Source organism: Acanthochromis polyacanthus, chromosome 12 (genome assembly GCF_021347895.1).
Source record: "Acanthochromis polyacanthus isolate Apoly-LR-REF ecotype Palm Island chromosome 12, KAUST_Apoly_ChrSc, whole genome shotgun sequence".
NCBI classification, from domain to species: domain Eukaryota; kingdom Metazoa; phylum Chordata; class Actinopteri; family Pomacentridae; genus Acanthochromis; species Acanthochromis polyacanthus.
Window position 1 is genome coordinate 37,156,182 of NC_067124.1, and position 21,560 is coordinate 37,177,741.

The 21,560-nt window shown below is 41.6% G+C and overlaps 1 protein-coding gene across 3 annotated transcripts in view; it reads right to left on the bottom strand.

Annotated features, from left to right (window-relative positions):
• The window catches only part of LOC110970946 (cingulin), a 32,385-nt gene extending 12,246 nt beyond the window's left edge, over nt 1-20,139 (bottom strand). Inside the window, exons 1-11 of one of the 3 annotated variants that reach the window (XM_051956301.1) lie at nt 19,933-20,139; nt 7,556-8,419; nt 7,343-7,419; nt 7,152-7,221; nt 5,599-5,694; nt 4,781-4,902; nt 4,478-4,589; nt 3,160-3,372; nt 2,350-2,498; nt 2,139-2,165; nt 88-208 (exon numbers count right to left, since the gene is read on the bottom strand). In XM_051956301.1, coding sequence (XP_051812261.1) covers nt 88-208; nt 2,139-2,165; nt 2,350-2,498; nt 3,160-3,372; nt 4,478-4,589; nt 4,781-4,902; nt 5,599-5,694; nt 7,152-7,221; nt 7,343-7,419; nt 7,556-8,395 — 1,827 coding nt within the window. In that variant the 5' untranslated portion in view covers nt 8,396-8,419; nt 19,933-20,139. Of the gene's footprint in view, nt 1-87; nt 209-2,138; nt 2,166-2,349; nt 2,499-3,159; nt 3,373-4,477; nt 4,590-4,780; nt 4,903-5,598; nt 5,695-7,151; nt 7,222-7,342; nt 7,447-7,555; nt 8,420-19,932 lie in introns of all 3 variants that reach the window. The other 2 variants (XM_051956300.1, XM_022221260.2) reach the window with 2 other exon arrangements.
• Nucleotides 20,140-21,560: the final 1,421 nt, after the last annotated feature.

The following is a 21,560-nucleotide window of genomic DNA, read 5'->3' on the forward strand; positions in this document are numbered from 1 at the left end:
TGAACGGTTTAGTTTCATTTCGGTAAAAACGGGTCACTCTCCCGGTGCAGCAGTGATTATATGGAAGTCAGCAGAAGTTTGCTGCACCTGGTTGAGGCTCTGTGCGTGGCTGGGGTCTGGCATCTGCTGCTTCATGGTGCTCACTTTGTCCTGGAGCTCCTTCAGCTCCTCCTCAAATTCCTCCTTCTCCAGACGAGATTGCAGGAGTCTGAGAAATACGCACATACATCCGATCTCAACGAATCATACTGTTTTTAATTATCCTAAACGCTGCTTCATTTACACATCAACAGCAGCTGGATTGGATATGTGATTTATGACAAGTGTGGATGATTTACTTTGGTGTAGTCAATGAGCAAATAAGTGATTATTTAATCTTCAAACAACACAACATTAGTCAGCGTTCTCTGCTAGCACATCACAGTGAGATATATCCACAGGAAAAGCAAACACAATATGCTTTCTGCTAAACACAAACACAAAACCATCCACACCACTCCGATGCAACTTAATCGTCTCTGATCAACCCTCTGAATCCCAAAATCCATTGACAGATTTAAAAGACATGCTATCTTTATACAAATCACCAACGTTACACAATTTTTCAGCCAGAAATTGGCAGGTTTTGCACTTTACGATGGTCTTTGAAATACTCATCTGCTAAGAGGCATTATATACTGATATTTCAAAAAAAATCACTATATTCTACATATCTCATTTAAAATGTCTTCAATTAATCTAACATAATTCTACAGCAAAAAAATAAAAAATTCTGCGCTCCTTGATATAACCTGGAAGCCAATAGTGATTCACAGTAACATGACAGAAATTCAGGGACTTTTCAGTCGAACTGCAGAATGTGTTTACACAGAACAGTTAAGAGAACAGTAAGGAAGCAGATACAATTTACATGCAGTAATATGCCGATAGTATGTCCAGTTACCATTTTTCAAGTATTTTTAATAACTGTGCAGCGCTCGATTTAAGGCCGAGAGGTCCGGTCGCCCAAATGACATTTTTTGGGCCACCAACATACGTCAATTTAGACATTTTTAGGAGCCAAAATCAACTTTTAGTGGCCAACAAATTTATTCCGCTGGGCAAAGTGTGCCTTAAAACCCCCCACGGCCGTGAAAAGTCACCCACGAATGAGCAGCGCATTGTGCGGAGCTCCTAGCGGGCGACTGGGACGTTGACAGCCGGAACAGGTGCGGTTTGTCCCGGGCAGATGAGCGGCGAGGAGCGGCAGGTGTTAGCTGAGCAGCTAGCAGGGGATAGCTAGCCAGCCGGGGAGTCTGAGCAGTCTGTGACCGGGGAGAGCAGCCGGCGGACCCGCCGAGTTAAAAATGACAGCTCCGGTGGCTTGGTGCTTTCCGCTCACGGTGCTCAGGCTCAGTTGGTGCTGTCCTCCGGATGCCGCCACAATAAAGTGTTCAAATTGAAAATTAAATCGGCGGAAATCCGCGGAAAATTGCCATCCCTGAAACTTGGATTTGGAGGTCAGTAGCCCAAATCAAAATATTTGGGCCCCTAACCAGCGTGTTTTTTTTGTCATTTTTGGTCGCCAAAATCGGTTTTTAGTCGCAAATGGCGACCGTCTAAATCGAGCGCTGCTGTGGGCTTTTGGGAAAATGTTGGACATGTTGATTTCAGGTTATTTTTTTTTACACTTTTTGTGACACAAATATTCACAGAAAATGCACTTCTTATGATTTATGTTAACTGCACATAACTTATTTCTGAGTTCTCTCTCCTTCTAGTCATGGTTGTTCTGTTGCCATGGAGGTGAAGGATTTTATACTGTAGTGACAACTGAGCTCACAGTGAGTAAGAATTGGTCAGTAACTGCTTAGGGTTCAGAGGGTTAAACGTAGCGTTCACAGAAACTAAATCCACCATGGAGAATGTAAAAATATAATTTCCTGAAGCCTCAGACTGTGACTGGCCTTTAGCGCAGTCCGTCCTCAGCCACATTCAGGTGCAGACAGAACTCTACACCTGTGATAAATTAAGTCGTACATCAGGCGAGCGGAGTGTGAATGGCCTTGACACTACAGTGACACAGCTGTTAGCACAGTTAGCCACATCTACAGCTCTGCTTATCTAAACACAAACGCCGTTTAATTAGTGACTCTCACTGTGTTTCAGGGTTGCTGGGTGGCCCTCTGACAGAGAGGGGGAGAAACATTTACCGGGCGTGATGAGAGAGAAAAAACACATTAGTAGTAAAGTGGGTGCAACGAGAAACCATGAAAAGACGACGACAAAAAAAAAAATCCACGTCCAGGTAAAAGCCGGGTGGGTAATAATAGTGGAAAAAATATTTTGTTTGAATGCATAAAGACCCACTCTTGTTTAGTTGTTCGCAGCTCGTCTCTGGTGGCGTGAAACTGCTCCATCCAGTGGCTGCTCTCGTCTCTACAGTCCTCCAGCTGCTGCTGTAAAGTACGAACTGATGCATTTACCCGCAGCCGCTCAGCCTCGATTCCTGCGTGAGACTGAAATAAGAGACGGAAATATTGAGTCCATTTATACAACTTGCAATATTTCAATGGAGGGATCAAAATTAAATGATTTTTCTTTTCTAATATTCAAGAAAAATGCATAAAAAATGCTGCTTGACAGAACACCGAGGCTGAGCGTGTTCTTTGCAACGAAACTGGACTCTGCCTGCAGTATGTCTGGGAATGTAGAGAGGAATATATGTGAAGTTTTTCTCTCTGTACAATCTGATTTCAAAATCTGAAGGGATTTTAAAACTCCTGTAGTCCCAGATGGACTTGAAGATCTTCATTCAATGTTGGTACTTTAATGATGCATCAAGAATCTAATCGAATTGAGCTGAAATCAATTGATTGAATGAAATCGAAATGAATCTGGAGATCAGGACTGCTCTCCCAAATCCTGTTTTATGACACATGAAACACAAAAAATCAACACAACAGGCACCAAAAAAAAGATCTTTTCTCATGATAAGTTGGTAAAGAGATGTGCACTTTGCAGATAAAGTAACTGGATGTTGGCACCATTCACATCAATTTTAAGTGGTTGCGACATCCATTTGTGAAACAGGCCACAGCCCTACAAAATACATAAAAACGCCTTCAACTTTTTTCAGAATTTCACGTTCAAAGTGAGTGACATTCAGGCGTTTCCCACCTGAGACACCTGGTCCATGCTGCTGCGGAGCTTCTCCATGTCGACGCTGTACTGCTCTCGAAGGGCTTCGATCTCCTTGTCGTGAGTCGCCACCTCGTCCTTCAGAGCTCCTTTCAGAGCAGTGAGCTCCCTCTCTCTCTGCCTCAGCGTCTCCTCCAGCTTCTGTTTCAGCTGGCAGACCTCCATCAGCTGCGTCTGACAGGACACCAGGTCCTGCAGGCACGAGGAAACTACAGTTGATGCATGCCATTTATCTAGTCTCACAACAGTACATAATAAGGAGTATGCATGTGATAAGAACTTGGAGAACAGCATCCATGAATGGAAAACATCCGTTACAGAGAGCATTTCTGCTTTGTGAAAACTGTGAGCCTTGCTTGCAACAATTCCACGTTTGCAAGATTTGTTCACATAGAGCAAAATACTCCCTTGCAACGATGATTTTCTGCCCACAAACACTATTTTTGAAGCTTGTTCAACATGCATACATCTGGTATTTATGTGCACAGATTTCAAAACTAATTAATAATATGAGCCCCAAAACTGCAGACAGGCTTGAAAATGCGTCTTTGTTTTTTTAAATTGCCAAAATACTCCCTTTATTGGAGAAAGAGACTGTAAAAACAGGAGGAAACTGGATTTTTTTACTTTCCTACTCATGTACTATTTTCCATTTCAATGGGAAAAATCACTAAAACTCAACCAAAAATTGGAATATTTTATCAGAAGCATCGTACTCTATATGTTTCACTTAAATAAAGCCGTCACAAAAACCACATTCTATGAAAAAATAAAATAAAATTCGGCACTCTTAAGCGCAACCGGGAAGCATGGACTGATTCAGCTCCGACCAACATTTATGTGACAAAAATTCACTGACTTCTTGACTGAACTGCAGGCTGTGCTTATATAAAGCAGAAACAGAAATAAAAACTAAATAACATGTAAGTAGTAATATATCTACAGTGTGTAGAGTCAACATTGTTTTCCAGAATTGGTAACAGGCTTCCAGGATTCCAGGTTTGTCAAATCTTTCTAAAATAAATAATCAAAGAAATTCAACTTCTGCGTTTTGTGTCTTACAGTATTCTGTGTCATACTGCCTCGAAGACATTTCTCGCTTCTCTCTGCTTCTAGTCACGGTTGTTCTGTTTCCATAAAGGTGCAGGACTTTAGGTTGCGGTGAGTAAAACAATTTTAACTTAAACTTTCTTTTAACAGTACAGGCTTCTTGAACTTAACCAGCTTTAAATAAGAAGATGCACATAAAACTACTCTTTTGACAAGCAGACATTTATTATCTGTGCGTTTGTGCTACCGTCTTGTTGCCGTTCTCTCTTCTCAGTTCATCTTGAAGCTCAGCCAGCTGGTCCTCCATCGTTCTGACCCGAGTCTCCGCGTTCTCTCGATCCATTCGCAGCTGAGTCAGCCTGCAGGGCAAAGACGACACACCAGTGAATGATTCTTTGAGCTGAAATAACTGGCACGCTTGTTTGTCTTGTGAATAAGCCACAGTAGCCGCTTGTTTGGTGAAACCGTCCCACAGATAATGGTACCACATCCCCCCTCCTGCCGTCTTTTGTCTGCGTGTCTGAGAGTGTGCATGCTTTCGTGTCCTCACTCTGATTGTGTTTCATTTAATTCCTTTTCCTTGCGGCCCAGCGTCTCCTGCAGTTGCACGTTTTCATCCAGACAGGACTCCAGCTCGGCTTTCAGAGCGGGATCGGAGCTGCTAACGGAGTCCTGCACACAAGCAGACATGATGAATAAATGAGAGGCGGTGAAACATGAGACTTCAGGTGGCTCTGGTGGCATAAACAAAGGGCTTTTTAGGAAATGCTGAAGCAGGCCGGCATTTGCCCACCGATCAATATGAATAAGGGATTAAGTTATTAGGAGCTATTAGAGCTTAAGACCTGCCCAGCTTCCTTAAGCCGACATATAATGAGTCATTATTGAAGTTAGATTATTGTATGTGTGTGTGTGAGTGCACCTCTGACCAGGCCACAGGGATTTGAGGATTAATCTGAGGCTTAATCGGAAGCTCACTCAGAGGAACCCCCCCCATCCCTCCTGGTTAGATTAGCTAAAAAGGCACAAAAACTCTGAGGATGTTTGTTGGAAGCGGTTTCCTTCAATTGGCATTTGCTGCTCTCATTTCGAGGAGAGTTTATGTGCAACACTGGATGCGATCCCCGTAATTAGAGCTGAGTGAATTTGGCAGGTGACTCGCTGAATGTTAACATCCTCTGGTGGCAGCCAGACGTGGTGGGAGATCCAGGACACAAAAACTAAAGTACCAACCTAAAATTCTAGCAAACATTCTTCAAAGTGACACCTTTGCTAACTTTAGATTTAAAGCATAAAAAAAGAGAGAAAGAAAACAACTAATATATTAACACTGAAGGTCATGAGACACTTTCTCTCTGCTCCACTTACCTTCCTTTCTTCGTGCAGGGCAGTTTGTAGTTTGGCCACCTTTGTCTCAAGCTCCCGTTTCTCTCTAATCCACTCCTCTCTGGGGCTTTCTTTGGGCTGTTAACAAAAAGGTTGCAACAGGAGACGGACAATATACAACGGAACTGAGTGCATTATCGCTGAAATGTCAAACTGCGTATCCTCACAGTCATAGCATCACTTTTAAGTTGAACAGAAGGTTATTTTCTGATGGAAAATATAAAACTAGAAGTTCAGATTTACTGTGTTAAGAAAACAGGTCCCATAGCAGGAAGTCAATGCAACCAAAGTCAGCCCATTTTTCATTTTTTCCATACTTCATATGTCCACCTTTGTTTTGATAGTAAATCCTCCTCAGCATGGATGACACCACATTTCTGCAGAAATATTCTCACATTTTTCAGAGATTGCATTTTTCAGCTGTTCCATGCCAGAGGGGTTCTGCTGCTCTAACTTCCTCTTTAAAAAACTCTCACAGGTGTTTGCTGGATTCAAGTCAGGCTTCATACTTGTCTGGTTTCATGGCTTTTTTCACTTTATTATTCTTCAGAAACTCTTGTGTGATTTAGTTCTTTGGATGGTTCTCATGCAGGAACATTCCTCTTCTTCCAGCTTCTTGTCAAACAGTATTTTGGTTTATCCTCAGACATTCATCTATAAATGTCATCTCCTCATATCATCATACTTCCACCTCCGTGCTTCACTGTCAGGACCGTGCATTCACTGTGGTAGTCCTGGTCAGGCCCAACTAATTTATCTTCATCTGACCAAAGAATGTTCTCCAACATTCATCAGGATTCTTTTCATGCTGTTTAGCAAAGTTTATTCCTGCAGTTTTGTACGAGCAGCAAGCAAGGATTATTTTCTTGGCTTCTGTCTGTAGAAGTTGATGTTCTTCACTGTCTGAGCTTCACAGAAACTCTGATTTCCATTCGCAACGCCTGTGTCAAGTCTGAAGCAGCTGTCGTCTGTTTTTCACAGCTAGATTTGTAAAGTAGTTCACTGTTTAAGGACTTATATTAGGAGGACGACAACTGCAGCCATGATTAGTGGTACTATGGCTCCCGCTGTACTTCCTGATTACTGCTGTAACTGTTTCACTGATAGTTAGTTACTCTCTGATCTCTCCTGTGTAATTTTCCTTCTTTTTTAAAGTTTCACTGTCGGATTTTTTTTAGTTTATTCTGTCAATTCTTTTGCATGTAGAGCCATGGTGCAGACATAGATACAGTCCATAAGTCCAAAACTGACAAAGTTCATAGACTGATCAGAAAACACAGATGGACAGTTTAGTTTCAGTGATCCCAGCTGCATTCACTTCTGTTACATTGAGCTTCTGCTTTGTGACCTAAACTTTCAATGAAGTCTATTTACTGAAACTATTTCCTTTTGATTGCTCATTAGAAGAAACAGTCTACTGTTCATCTTACAAATTATGTAATTATTAAAGGGGTTATGCAATGTTGAATGCCTCTCTATTAAACGGGAGAAGAAAAACTCTTCACAGAATTCAGCAATTTAAATAAAGAACAAACCTTTAGGTTCTCAATCCTCTGACAGATGATCTTGACTTTGTGCTGGATGATAACATCACTGTCACTGCTCCTGAGGGAAGATGAAAAGGGCAAAATGTGACTTATTCACAAAACTGTAAATTGACTAAACTAAATGAATGAAAGCCCTATGTGTTGAGGTAGTAACATAATGATAACATTGAGTCTCGTACCCTTGTTTCAGGATGTTGTAGATCGTCTTCATGATCTCCTCCTCCTCGTCCTCGCTGCTCATCTCTGCACTGTGACCCTGGTCCAGCAAAAGGTCAGGGGTCACCTTAAGACATAGATCAGAAAACTACTCTTGCAATGTTGCATGCTTTGTGGCGTTTGGAGCTCACTGAAAATCAGCTGTACAGCCCAACCAGAGAAGACTGGCTACTTACATGTGTCTCGGTCAGACTCCTCGGCGGAGTTTCCTCTTTAGTCCACTGATTAACCGGGGGTCTAGTGGGCTGGTTGCGTCCCAAGCTGCTGTGATTTGAGGACGGAGGTGAGGTGTAGGCGTTGGGGGGGAGGAGAGGAGATTCTCGTCCTCTCTGCTGGCCGCCGGCATTAACACCATCGAACCTGTTTCTCTGTCTGTCGACAGATCTCTGATTAGACTGATTTTCTTGTTGTGGAGGTTCAGGATACGACTGGTTGTCTCTCACTGATCTGTCCAACCCGGTTTGATATGAACCACCCCACATACTCCTCTCCATGCTCCCATTTCTGTTACTGGCAGGCCAGTTCTGCTCTCTGTCTCCTCTCACTCCAATTCCTGCATCCAGGTTCCCATAACTACCAGGCTTCCCATCCCCTGGTGGTCTAGACAGCTGAAAATCACCATTGCCGGACTCTCCATCTCTGTCTAGCAGCGACCCGTGAGACTGAGCCCGACGTAGAGCTCCTCCCTGTCCCCCTCCTCTTATATCTGCCCCCTCTGTTCCCGGTTCGGCCTTGTCTCTCCTCCGGGGAAGGCTGCTGTAGCCGGATTGGTAATCGGTCCTGAGCTGGACCCCGTACGAGTCCCCCTTCTGGCCGTCCTTCAGGAACACGTACGGCTGGCCGGCGATGCCCTGCACCCTCACTGCGACACCATATTTATTCTGGGGCTTGGGCTTGAGCTTGGGCCTGTGCTGGGGTCCAGGCTGCCCTCCACCAGTGTCTTTTAGATCATTGATGAAGCGGATCTGGACGCCGTAGTCCACTGGGGTCTTCCGGCCTGAAGATGGTGCACTCATGCTGGTAACAGAGCAGCAAGGACACTAAGATAAGAAGAAGAAAGAAATGGTTATAAGAGAGGCTTTTTTTGTTCCAACTTAACACTATCAGAATTAAAATTTAAATTTCTAAACCTAAGAGTTCAGTGTCTTGCACACATTTACTAGGGCTGGCCCGAATAGTGGTTTCTGGCCTCCGAATGAAAGGGGGGGGGCGGCTTGTGGCGGAGACGGCCCGAATATTCGGATCTGTTCGTCTGGTCTCCCGGATCCAAATTTTGCCTTCGTTTTGTCTTCAGTTAAACTGAAGAATTCCCAAACAGCGGAGGTCTTCAGCATCTTGTCTTGTGTTTATGCAACGAAGTGAAGCGTGACGTCAGAGTCTGCAGCAACCCGGCCATTCAGGTGGTGGAAAGAAACAGGAATGGAGGAGCCGAAATGAGAGCAACACGACGGGATGAACCGAAGTAGGCCGAAGGCGAAGGGAAGAGACGAGCTCTGAATATTTTCGTCTGGGGGGAGGAAGGGAAGATCACATAGATATATGTCGGGGGGGGGGGATTCGGATACCAAAATTAATATCCAGATACCACCGCAGCGAAGGAATATTTGGGCCCTAACATTTACATTATCATATAAACCACCTGAATGCAAATACGCTTGCAGGCTTGACAGTCATGTTATCCTAAAAAAATGTGAAATTTTACCAAAATTACACAATTTAGCAAAGTCAGAAACTGCAAAAACAAATATAATTGTCAATTTTTTTAATTTTTAACCATCTCTGAATGCATTATGTTGGCCAGTCAGTTAAATATTGAAAAATACACAAACCTAAGCTTACAATTGTGATATTTCATTATAAAAACACATTAATTTGCGTGTGAATGGGTGAATGTGACGTATCTTGTAAAGCGCTTTGGGTACCTTACAGGTATAGTAAAGCGCTATATAAATACAGACCATTTACCATTAATCTGCACGTTTATTTTTCTTTTTTAAAATCATATCCTGTGAAAATAATCCTCCTCAGCTGCAACCAACAGTCACTTGACAAAAATTCTGAAGGTTTCAGGTGGACTGCAGGCCGTGTTTTCTCAGAACGGAGAGGGAAATGAAACCTGCTGGATCAATAAAATAAATGCAGCATGGCTCAAAAACAGAGAAGAGAATAGCAAGCTGCTGGTAGATACATTCAGCATGGTGAAACATCTATCTAGAGCTGAAGTGCAGAGGAGAGAGAAAAAGTAGAGGCTGTTTTCATCCAAACAGTTAAATATCTTTGGTGTGTGGAGGAATCTTTTTCAGTAACATATGTGGACACTTGGTAAAAATGTTCAATGTTCCAATTTTTGTAAAATCTACAAAGTGTCTACTTCGAGAAAAGTTTTACATAGAGGTAGAGGACTTTATACTGCAGTAAAAAATGACCCCACAGTGAAGAAAAAATGTGACAGGAGGCCAAAATGCCCAGAAAGTGCTTAGAGATCACAGAAATAAAGCAAAAAAAAAGAGATTTCTGCAGGGTCACATTTACCCAAAAACACACACAAAAAAAGAGACACCATCATACATCAGCTGATATGAGATTACTTAAAATATCAGTCTCAGTAATGTGGGTCACGTAGTTTTATCCACCAGAATAGCACTGATGAGACGATTTTTCATAGTTTTTAACATAATGTTTCAGGCTAAAACAAATCTAAGGAGCCTGCATCAAGACTGATTTCTTACATACAGAAATGTAACTCGTTTCAGCCTCCAAGAAACCTCTCTAATGAGAAAATCCAGCAGAGAGTGCCCTCGCAGTAAAAGTTCAGAGATTCAGGCCGCCTTTGAACAAACAGAGGGACACAGATTTATGGGCAGCAACACTTAGTTTCTGCCTCTTGTCTGCCTGTGTGGACTTTGTCCTCGGTGCACTCCATTAGTCATTAACCTGAGTGCACACACCCACATATCACTTTCCCCTTGTGAGGAACTAAGCCTTTCCAAACTTTTGGAAGTTTCCAGCCAGATACCAAAGCTAATTCCCTCAACAAAACTTCGACAGCTTCAACTCAGACAGGCAGCAACTAGTAACCACCGTTTTTCTTACTCCGCTGTGCAGTTTCTGGGTTGCTTTTTGACTCCTTTTTGTTAAATCTGGTAACACACAATGATAAAATCTGATAATATGCATCCACTGATCACACCTGTGTAAAGGTTAAGCCTCGGCTGTGCTTATTTGTCTCTGGCAACGGTATAAAGAGCCGAACAGGACATTCCAGGTACTGATTAATAACTGTGTAAGGCGACATTGTTAGATCTTATCCCCGTGTCATTACAATGTTACGGTTCATTAAACTCACTCCAAAACTATTCCGACACTCCCTCCTGACCCCGCCGCTCTGCACCTTACACTTCCACTCACAGCTTTCCGAGGCGAGAGACAGAAAGTGGAAAAAGAGGGAGGGTGACGCGAGAGAGAGAAGAAACACTCCACTTTTCTTTTCTTATCAGCACTTGGTGTGATAAAATCCAGAGCCGAGCTGTTCCTGCGCGGTAACAAACCTCCCTCCAGTTCTCTGACGACGCATGTAGAACTCCATTTTGCACCGACACACGATTTATTAACCACACATTTTTTTTCTGTCCACGCCGATTTTGGAAGCCGTGTGACGCAGCACAAAGCCAGCCCAGCTATTCAGAGGCAGAAGTGGATAAAATACAGTCAGCAAAGTGAGCCATGACGGACAGTTCTCGCTGTGAAAATGAATATTTATACACGAAACAGCTTCAGGGCAAGGATAGGGGAAGGTTAGCGCTGTGACCATCTATTGATTAGTTCTCTGCAGGTAAATATTTGTCAAGAAAGAAAGAAGTCACCTAAGAAAAACAGTCAAAACTATCTAATCATATAAAAGTGAATATTATCTGGTTTCTGATAATTTGGGAAACACTGACCAAATAATGTATCAGTTAATTTAGGAAATAATCAGAATAAACAAATCAATCGGCAATGAAAATGAAATGCAGAAGTTATAGCTGAAAGGTGCTGTTGATTAAAGGGGAACTTTGGTTTTTTTCAACCTGGGGTCTGTTTTCATTTGTCATTTCATACATGTGAGTGATGGAGAAATGAATTTTCGACATAGCTCCAGTATTTAGCCAGGCAGGCAGCTTAGCAGCTCAGCTAGCAGCTCAGCTAGCGAAAAGTATGGGGCAACTGGCCCCCCCCCCCGTTGTTTCCCCACACTGACCGGCTCGGATAGTCTCAATGAGTGTCCCACAACATACTAGAGATGGGAAGTGAACGAAAACCTCCACATTACTTGGCGATCGCTATGTGTTGTGGTCTGTATCTAAATCTCGGGACGCTAGAAAGCAAATCTCATTCCGAAATCGAGCGATAGCTCGTGCCAAAACACTGGGGCAAACAGCTGTTGATGCTTATGTGCATGAATTCCCGCATTAATCACCAAAATGCCGCTGATTATGCGGGGGTCAATTATTTTCCAAAAGGCCGCATAATCCCCACAAGAATCTCACACTTCCACGAAAAAAAAAGAAATATGCGGGTCCCGCTTGATTTCACAATTCCCGCATAAAATGAGAAAACTATAACCGATATAAATGGAGTTGTGAGTTTTTATGTGACGCCCGGCCTGACGTCATCAGTTCACGCATTCACACACACACTAGAAGCACGAGCTGATGCGGAGCGCAGCGCTCAGAGACAAAAAACAAGAACGGCGAATGCTCAAAGATCACATTTACCTACGAATATTTCAGCCAGAGACCGGGCAAAACAGTACCCAGATTTACTGCACGAAAGTGGGGGGAAACTTTTTTGCACCCCGTGCAACATTGATCTGGAGCACCGAAGAAAATCAACCTGAGAAATTTGTGATTAAGGAATGTTTAAGTCATGTTTAAGACATTGGCAGCACTTACTGTGATGTGTCTTCCATGCAGTATGTCTGTTTATCTTTATATTGCTCTTTTTCATTCAGTGGTAGCCTAGTAACAGGATGTAGGAGTAGGGCTGGGTATCAATCTAAAAGTTTCGATACCGATACCTTCACTTCAATACCGGTTCCTAAACGATACTTTTTCGATACCAGTTTTACAATATACACTAACAGAATGAAAACTGCATTACACATTACTTTTCACATCTTGAGTTTAATTTTCCAGTGATTTCCAGTGCAAAAGAACATTTGCAAGCAATGCATAGTTCAGTACATACTGAGCCACCTTCACCCCCGGACCCTTCCTGGTCGACCCGGAGCCGGTCGCGGCGCACCACCACAGAGGAGAGGTCCCGCGAGGGGATCCTCCCGCACCGAGCAGCCGCCCCTGGCCCGCTGAGTTGAATCCCCCTGGCAGACTGCGCGGACCCAACCTGTTTACCTCCAACGGTTTCACACCCTCTTGAATTCTTTCTTCAAAGTTCTTTTCAACTTTCCCTTAAGGTACTTGTCGACTATCGGTCTCGTTCCGGTATTTAGCCTTAGATGGAGTTTGCCACCCGCTTTGGCATATACTGCACCGCGCACTATTGGCGTCCATTTTACAAAAGTAGAGCCACGTTTTAGACCTCAGAGGCATCTTTTCCCACTTCGACGACACGCTACAGTAAAGTCAATGTACCTAACGTGAAACCTGTCTGTGAATGGGCAGCATGTTTTTTCCCAGCTTGCCGCGATCACGTGTAATGTTACAGCCAATCACAGGTTTGCTTTATCATAATCACGTGATAAGTACCGGAACATGGAATCGAAAGACGAGGCTTATTTCGATACTCATTACTACCGAAACATTTCGGTCGGTGCCATTAAAGAACCGAAGTTCGGTACTCAGCCCTATGTAGGAGAAGAATCGCCTTTTTTTTCCCCAGTTCTTACATATTTCGCATCTTTTTGCATATTTCACAACTATTCGCATACTTTGCAACTTTCCGCATAAAATGGCATAAAACCCGCATATTTATTGGCATAATCAAGGATTTTAGCCCGGGGAATCAAGGATTTTTGCCCGCGTTTTTCTGGAGGGTCTAGTAAATAGTAAGTGGAGCTACAAAGGATTGATGAGTTGTTCCCTATTTTTTTTGACTGTTTATACCAAAATCGACCCAAATAAATATTGAAGACCATAATCGACACATGAATCGACAGTGCTAATTACCAGTAGCTGCAGCCCTCTCTAAGATAATGCACTGAATGACCTATCTGCACACTCGTGATGCCCTGGCTTTGTCCACAGACAGACCTACTTATCAGACGTGTGCAGCTAGTTGAGCTTTTTCCACCCTTCGGGACCCACAGAGGAAGCAGCACCGTGTCACAACGAATCTGTGAAGCCGAGCACGAAGCCTGCAGCCCGCTGTCTTCACACCAAGGTCAAGCAAACATGTCATGCACTGATGATTGTGTCATACGAGAAACGCGTAAAACACGATCCATTGATTCGATGTGACGTGCTCATCTGAACCGAGGCGATCCGTGGGGCCGCGGCGATGAGTGGGCCGAGCTGACGTACAGAAAGGCAACTGTAAGGCAGCTATTTTCCCCCCCGTTCACCTGCATGTTTTCATCACTGCAGTGTTTTGTTTTTTCTGATATTTGTCTCAGAGGAAGAACGCGGTGCCAGATCTGATATGGACGGGGGTGAGTGGGAACCATCCCATTGTGTAGTTGATGTGGGGCGGAAAATGAGGGCAGTAATTCTGAGAATGTTAAAACTAACCCCCTCTGCTCTCACACTGTCCGTCGGATTACAACAAGACAGTTTCTGGGCATAGAGTTCTGACCCCGAACGCCCCTTTTAGGGTTTAATTCCCACATGTCTCTATAATACTTTCCATAATGAAACTAGGACAGCATTTATCTGCTTCCTGCTAGTTCCTGTGATGTGAAATTGCATGCAAATCACAAATTAGGTTGCATTTTGTGTGTTCTTTCAATCAACAAGTGACCGACATGTAAATTTCTGCTAATTTAGCTTTTCAATTCTGAGTATTTGCTGCTCTTCTTTCTGTCATGTGACGGTAAACGGGTAATCTTTGGGTTAATAAAGCAAAACAAGCCATTACAGGCCGTAAAAAAATTCTAATTATTAAATCGGTTTACTGCAAATTTAAAAAACAGCTTGAAAGTTTGACCAAAATCCATCTTCTGCAGTCCAATTCTTTGCTGTTTTTTCAGTAGAGTTGCAACTGTTAATCAATTAATTGATGAGTTGTGAGCTTTAGAATTAATCCTCAACCATTTTGATAATCAATCAACTGGTTTCTGTATATTACTGATTAGTTGCCAAATTGTTGATCTTTGGGTAAATAAAGCAAAGCAAGCCACTTGGTGAGAACATTTTGGGCTTTGAGAAATTATAATTATGAAAAAGATCTTTCCTACTTTTCATTGCAAACTTTGAAAGAGCCTGGAAGTTAATTCCTGAAAGCAACAGTTTGACCAAAAACTGTTTCTGCAGTCCAATTCTTTGCTGTTTGGTTGTCAGCTTTTGAATTAATTCTCAACTGTTCTGATAATCACTCAGTTTGAGTATCTTCTGAAGACAAAAAAGTCTTAAATTCTCAGCTTATAGCGTATTAAATGTGAATATTTTGTGGTTTCTTTCCTCCTCTGTGACAGTGAACTGGATATCTTTGGATTACGGACGAAACAAGAGATTTGTCATCTTTGGGAAACACCGACTGACATTTATGAACATTTTCAGACACTTTAGAAGACATTTTTGATCATTTTAGAAAACAAAAAACTAATCGATTAATGCAGAAAATAATTTGCAGATTAACTGACAATGGAAATAATCATTAGTTTCAGCTCTCTTTCTGTATACAGAAGAAGTTAATGATGATGATCTTTGGATTAATAAAGCAAACAAGCCCTTTTATGATAACATTTTGGACTTTAAGAAATTTTAAATAGGATTTCTTTTAATCTTTTGAACTGAATATCTTTGGACAAAACAACACAGTTGTCATCTTTGAGTTTAGAGGGTTCAATGTGGATATTTTCTCTTTTAGTAAAGTGAATATCTTTGGCGTGTGGACAGAAAACACATTCAAAGACGTCACCTTGGGCTTTGGAAAATCAAAATCGCCTTATTTTTTAACCATTTTCTGACATTTTCTCAACCAAACAACTAACTGATTAATCAAAAGACTGGACTTTTTACTTTGTTAAATATAACAAGGTTAAATAAATAATAAATCTCTAAAAATAGGTCCGTAAACCACACTGACTTTTGCCCACTTTGCCCTCTCTCGCTGTCCTATCTGGAGCTTTTGGATTGTCCTGCCAGTCCTGCTACCCTGCAGTGATGCTGACGGTCCCTCTGCCTCGGGCCTCAAATTGAATTCTCACACAGTAAATTGAATTGGAGCTGCTTCCCCCCCGTCAAGATCTGAGATGGAATAGGAAATAGAATTAGGAGATTAGAGCGAGAGGAGAAGTGTGGAATCATGAAAGTGCCTCTGCTGACTCACGGGGTCCGTCTGGTTCATGAGATCACATCATCTCCGGCCCCAAACTGCTCCAGACAGCAGCCGAAGCTGGAGGTTACTTGAGCCAAAACTCATTTTAAGAGTTTATCCGTCCTCCAGGCTCAACTGTGTGCACTCACAGTATGTAATATTAAATGCATATTGTGTTTCCTGTGAGTGGAACAGACAAAACATTTGAACTCAGGGAGTTTCTGCAACTGAAGCTTATACCAGCCATCATAAACCTGCGTACTAGTTTCTACATTTATGAGTTAAGAAACGTAATAAAATTGTCAAAATTCTCAAGCTGGCCTCATTGGCATCTCTATTTATTATAGTTGGATGTAAAATAACACCAAAAAATTATCAAAAAGATCAAAACTTTTAAGTTATTTCAGTCAGAAAGACGAGCAAATGAGGGTGAAAGCAGTGGAAAAGAAGGTTGCAACTAATGATTATTCTCACTGTCAATTATTTTCTAGATCGATCGATCAGCTGTTTGGTGGATAAAATGCCAGAAAATGGTGAAAAATGTCGCCCAGCCCAAGATGACGTCTTTGAATGTCTCATTTTGCTCAGAGATACTCGGTTTGTTGTGACAGAGGAGGAGAGAAAACAGAAAATATTCACATTTAAGAAGCAGAAATCAGAGAATTTTGTCTTTAATTGTGGAAAAACTGTTTAATCGATTATCAAAGTAGTTAGGTATTAATTCAATAGTTGACAATAAATCAGTTTATTAATGCACTTTTACTGGAAAACAGTGAGGAACTGGACTGCAGAAGGTGGTTTTTGGTCAAAGTGTTGTTTAAAAAAATGTTAATTTCAGGCTCTTTTTAAATTTGTAGTGATAAAGGAGAGAAAACAGCAGTTAATCCTCACATTTAGAAAGAATTTCAGTTGTCATTTTTCTTTAATAGTGCACTTGAACCAATAACTGATTATGAAAACTGCTGTTAATTAGGGCTGTGCAATAAATAATCTGGCGTTTTTTTTGCTGCTTGATCAAACACGACCTCATTTCCTCTGGTTTAAGGGTTCTTTGACTCACTCAGTTTTCTTTTTAACTGTATTTGAAAGGCACAGTTTGTTGACATGCAAGCTCCACATGTGCACAGAAAAATGCAAAGCAGTAAAAAGGAAGATTTGGCCGTAAACAGGAACACAGTGTCAGTTGTTGGACCATTTAAATCAGCAGCACAAAGCTCTGTGTGACAAGTGCAAAGGCACCCAAAGCAAAAAAAACAACAACTTTAGATGACTTTGCCAGTGTTACACCACATGAGAAAGCTCCAAATGGCTTTTTTTAAATGATCTTTTTACTATTAATGCAGATATATTCTCTGCAAAATCACCCCAATCTGTGTAGAATTAATAATTCTTCATCATCTGGGGAAAATTCTTGCTCAGAAAAACAAATAAATGCACCATGCAGCCTTACTGTCACCTAACTTCCACTGCTTGACCATATTAAGAGACGTTTACAGCATCCTGTACAGCCGACATGCTGTAAAAAAACTCGCTCACACCTTTAATTCCACGTGAATCATTACGTTTTACAGGCACAACCTAGAAAACAGAAACGTGAGGGTGTAACAAACAGCGATAAAAGCAGCTTCTTCCTCCTCTGGTCTTAAAGGACCCTCCTCTGTTACATTCTTGACTTAAAACCAGACCCTCACTCTCCGGGAGTCAACCTCTCCACTACGAACTCGCCACTGCTCCTCTTTCACACTCAAACAAAACAGCCATTTATGCCTCTTTTCAAATCCCAAAGAGTTCATTGGCATAACAAAGACAGACTCCAGTGTTACCAAATAGTACACAAATGACACCATATTAGGAGCACACAAACACAGCCCTCCCTCTCCACACATTCCTCACACTCATCTCTATTCTCACCCATACAGGCTGAGTGTGTGTTCATGGGAGAGAGGCTGATTTATGAGATTATATCTTCATATCTGACTGCATTTTCTCCTGCTATGTCTGACATTAGGCCACTCTTTTTTTTAAAGCTGCCAGTTAATTGATTAGTTGTCATATATTTAATCGATGACAAGCTATTTTTTAAATCAATTAATCAGCCTGAGTGATGTTTTTAACAGAAAAATTGATCTTCTGAGAGCGAGAACCTGCCAGCTGGTTGTCTAAAATGACACCATTTCTTACACCAAGAAACCATACAGACAGAAATTATTGATTGATATTTAAATTTCAGACAGACAATGAACTTTAAGCTTTAAAATTTAAGTTTACAGTTTACATTTTGGACTTGTGTTTTTTTTTCCAGACACTTCACAACAATACTTTTAGACAGTTTGCATTTTGTACTTTGTATTCTTTGTTATTTCTATTTTACTACTAACCCCTGTGTAATTGTATATACTCCACCGACCTTTGTGTATTGTTTATTGTTTATTGCATTGTACTCTGCTAAAACTATTTCCTGGATGAATAATGTTGATCTTATCTTGAAATTGTGTGCTTTAATCTATGTGTATCATTTAAAAATCTGCCATAAATAAGCCATTTGCTTTAACTAGAAACAGGAAAAAAATAAAAAAATCTGTGTTTCTTGACGCAACCTTTGAATCATTAGCCATTCAGCTGAAGCTAACAGTCATGTGACAAAAACTCAGTGGTTTTCGGCTGAACTGCAGGCGGTGTTTACACAGAGCAGATAACAGCAGAGACGAGAATGCAAACAAATTAAAATATAAACAGTAAAATCGGTGGCATACAAAGCCACCTTTTTTTACCCCAAGTGTTGGCAACACCTGTTAGAACTCTGAAAAACCTTGTACAAGTTGATTCAGAGTTTTTTTTAAAATTTTGCAAAACAAATAATCAAAGAAATTTAAATTAAATTTTTATTTTTTAAGGATTTATGGCATCATAACCATCTCATCCTTTACAGAATACTTCTAGCTACAGTTGTGTTGTTTCAATGGAGGTGCAGGACTTTATTTTGCTGTAAAAATGAGCTCACAATGAGGAAAAACACACAAAAACTGCTTGGGGCTCAGAGGGTTAAATCTGAATATTTTCTGGTTTCTTTCCTCCGCTATGACAGTAAACTGAATATCTCTGGGTCATAAACAAATAAGACATGTAAGTTGTCACCTTGAGCTTGAAAAATTCTGATTTACATTTTCTTTTACCATTTTAAGATCAAACAACCAATTGATTAATGCTGCTTTCCACTTCTATCAGTCCAGAACCATTACTTGCTGTCAAACTAAATGAAATACATACATCTTCCTGCGTTTCTACAGACATGAGCATAACCACCAACTATTAAACTACTTTAAAATGACCCTGTGTCAGTGACTTTTGCAGGTTAAGTGCAGTAATTAGTGCAATTCATGACACAACTGCTTCAAAACTATAATCTGCTGCACCCTCTTACATGTGTCATCAGTTTCATCTGAACTCCTGTACAGATGAAACTGATGACATTGAGTGCACGTCAGGCTGTTTTTACTCACTGTGTACCCAGATTTATTGCCTCTAATGATTTTGAACATACTTATATTTAATTTGGAGCATTAACACAGGTGTAAACTGTTCCTCAGTGCATGTTTTTCCATTGACAAATCCCCTGATAACAGGTGATACACAGTGACTGCATAAACATGACACTGAAACTGCCTTTAAATTTAAATTCAGTAAATATCAACCTCCTTAATTTTATATTTTGCTTGCAGCTTTACTCTACTCGCTTGATTAAATTTATTTATCATCACTTTACAGGCAAATCTGAGGCATCCTGAGGTAACTTTAGCTAGTAGCATCAACAATTTGTCTTTCTCACGAGACAGCGCTAGCTAAAAAGCTACTCTCACCAACAGAAAAAAACAACCACAGTGACACAATACTGATATGAAGTACTATTTAACGGGCTTAAATTAAGAAACAAGTGCCGTAGAGCTCCAGAAAAGCCGCCACAAAGCTGCTAACTAACTGTCAGAGAAGTCGTGTCTGTCTGGTTTTACCCGTCTGGCTCTGAGAGGAGCTCCAGAAAAAAAACACACACACACACACACACACATAACTGGAGGAAAGTTACCTCTTTTTCCCAACTTGTTCCTCCGTTTCTCCTTCAGTCTTCGTCTCCGGACGATAAACCAGATATTTTCACACACATCCGACAAAGTCCACACGCAGAAAACTGGGTGGAAAAGAAGAAAAGTCCACCGTAAATAACCGCAGCAACAAGTTCATTCTGCGGACTGAAACTGCAACCTGTTACCTTTTGTCGGGGATGGAAACGTCCCGCCCAGCCCCGCCACAGGGAGCGCTCTGATTGGACCAGAGCTGCTATATAGGCGTGGGCATAGATATCAGCTGCGTTTGCTATTGGTAGGATCTCCACGTCAATCATTAACTGTGATTGGCCCATTTGGAGACTTGACTTTCTGTTCCAAGTAAAATAAGAAGTCAAACCTTACAAAATATTGATAATCATGGCAAATTCTAATGTTTGTTTTTAGTGTTTATGATGTTAATGATTTTTTAAGTTTCTAAGTTATTTGTTATCTGCTATATCTCCTTTTGCGAAGAGTGCCAGGCACAGAAGTCGTCGACTCCATCGTTGTCTACGATGGGATAGGCCAATGATGATGATGATGATGAAGTTATTTGACATTTTTATTAAAACTACCATGTCCAAAATTATTCATTATTCATTGAAATTGTCACCAACTTGCACAGAAAATGCAACCTTTAAACCATCTAAAATTGCACTGATAATTCCTACCATGTTCTAAAGCTGATGTAGTAGTTCTCTAGTTAATTACAAGTCATGGCTAACATCATAAAAAGCTCAGTAAGCTTGCTGTTGGGATCCATCCAGTGGCAAATCTTCTGTGGGGGGTGGCCAATCAGACGGGCAGCCGCTGCCCCCTGCATCCCCCTCCAAACTTTTTGTTGGAAATTTACATTACTGATACTCCAATTTCCGACTCTCCTGAACGCAACTTCGTTGTCCGACTGCACCTGAATGCACCAATGACATTAGTTTGATCTGCATTCTGGATCATCTGTAGAGGTTTGACTGTACATGTAGGGAGACCTGCCAGAAGAGAGTTGCAGTAGTCAATGCGTGACATCACAAGAGCCTGGACCAGAAGTTGTGTGGCCTGTTGTGTCAGGAAGGGTCTCATCTTCCTGATGTTGTAGAGGGCATAACAACAAGATCGAGAAACTGAGGCCACGTGAACCTTAAAGGTCAGCTGGTCATCAATCATGACACCCAGGTTTCTGGCTGAGTTTGTGGGCACAAGTAGGCTCGAGTGAAGTTGAACACTGATCTGAGGCTGAACAGATGGACAAGCTGGAAAGACCATGAGCTCAGTCTTAGACAGATTTGGCTGAAGGTGCCGTTCCTTCATCCATGTTTAGATATCAGCCAGACATGCTGATATCTGAGCTGAAACTGTTGTGTCGTCAGGTGGAAAAGAGAGGAAATGCTGAGTGTCGTCAGCATAACAGTGGTAGGAAAAGCCATGGGAGCGGATCACTGCACCAAGTGAGGTGGTGTACAGAGAGAAGAGTAAGGGACCAAGCACTGACCCCTGAGGGACCCCAGTTGATAGGTCGTGTGACCTTGACACCTCCCCTCACCATGACACTCTGAAGGATCTGCCTGTGAGGTAGGACTTGAACCACAACAGGACAGAACCTGAGATGCCGAGC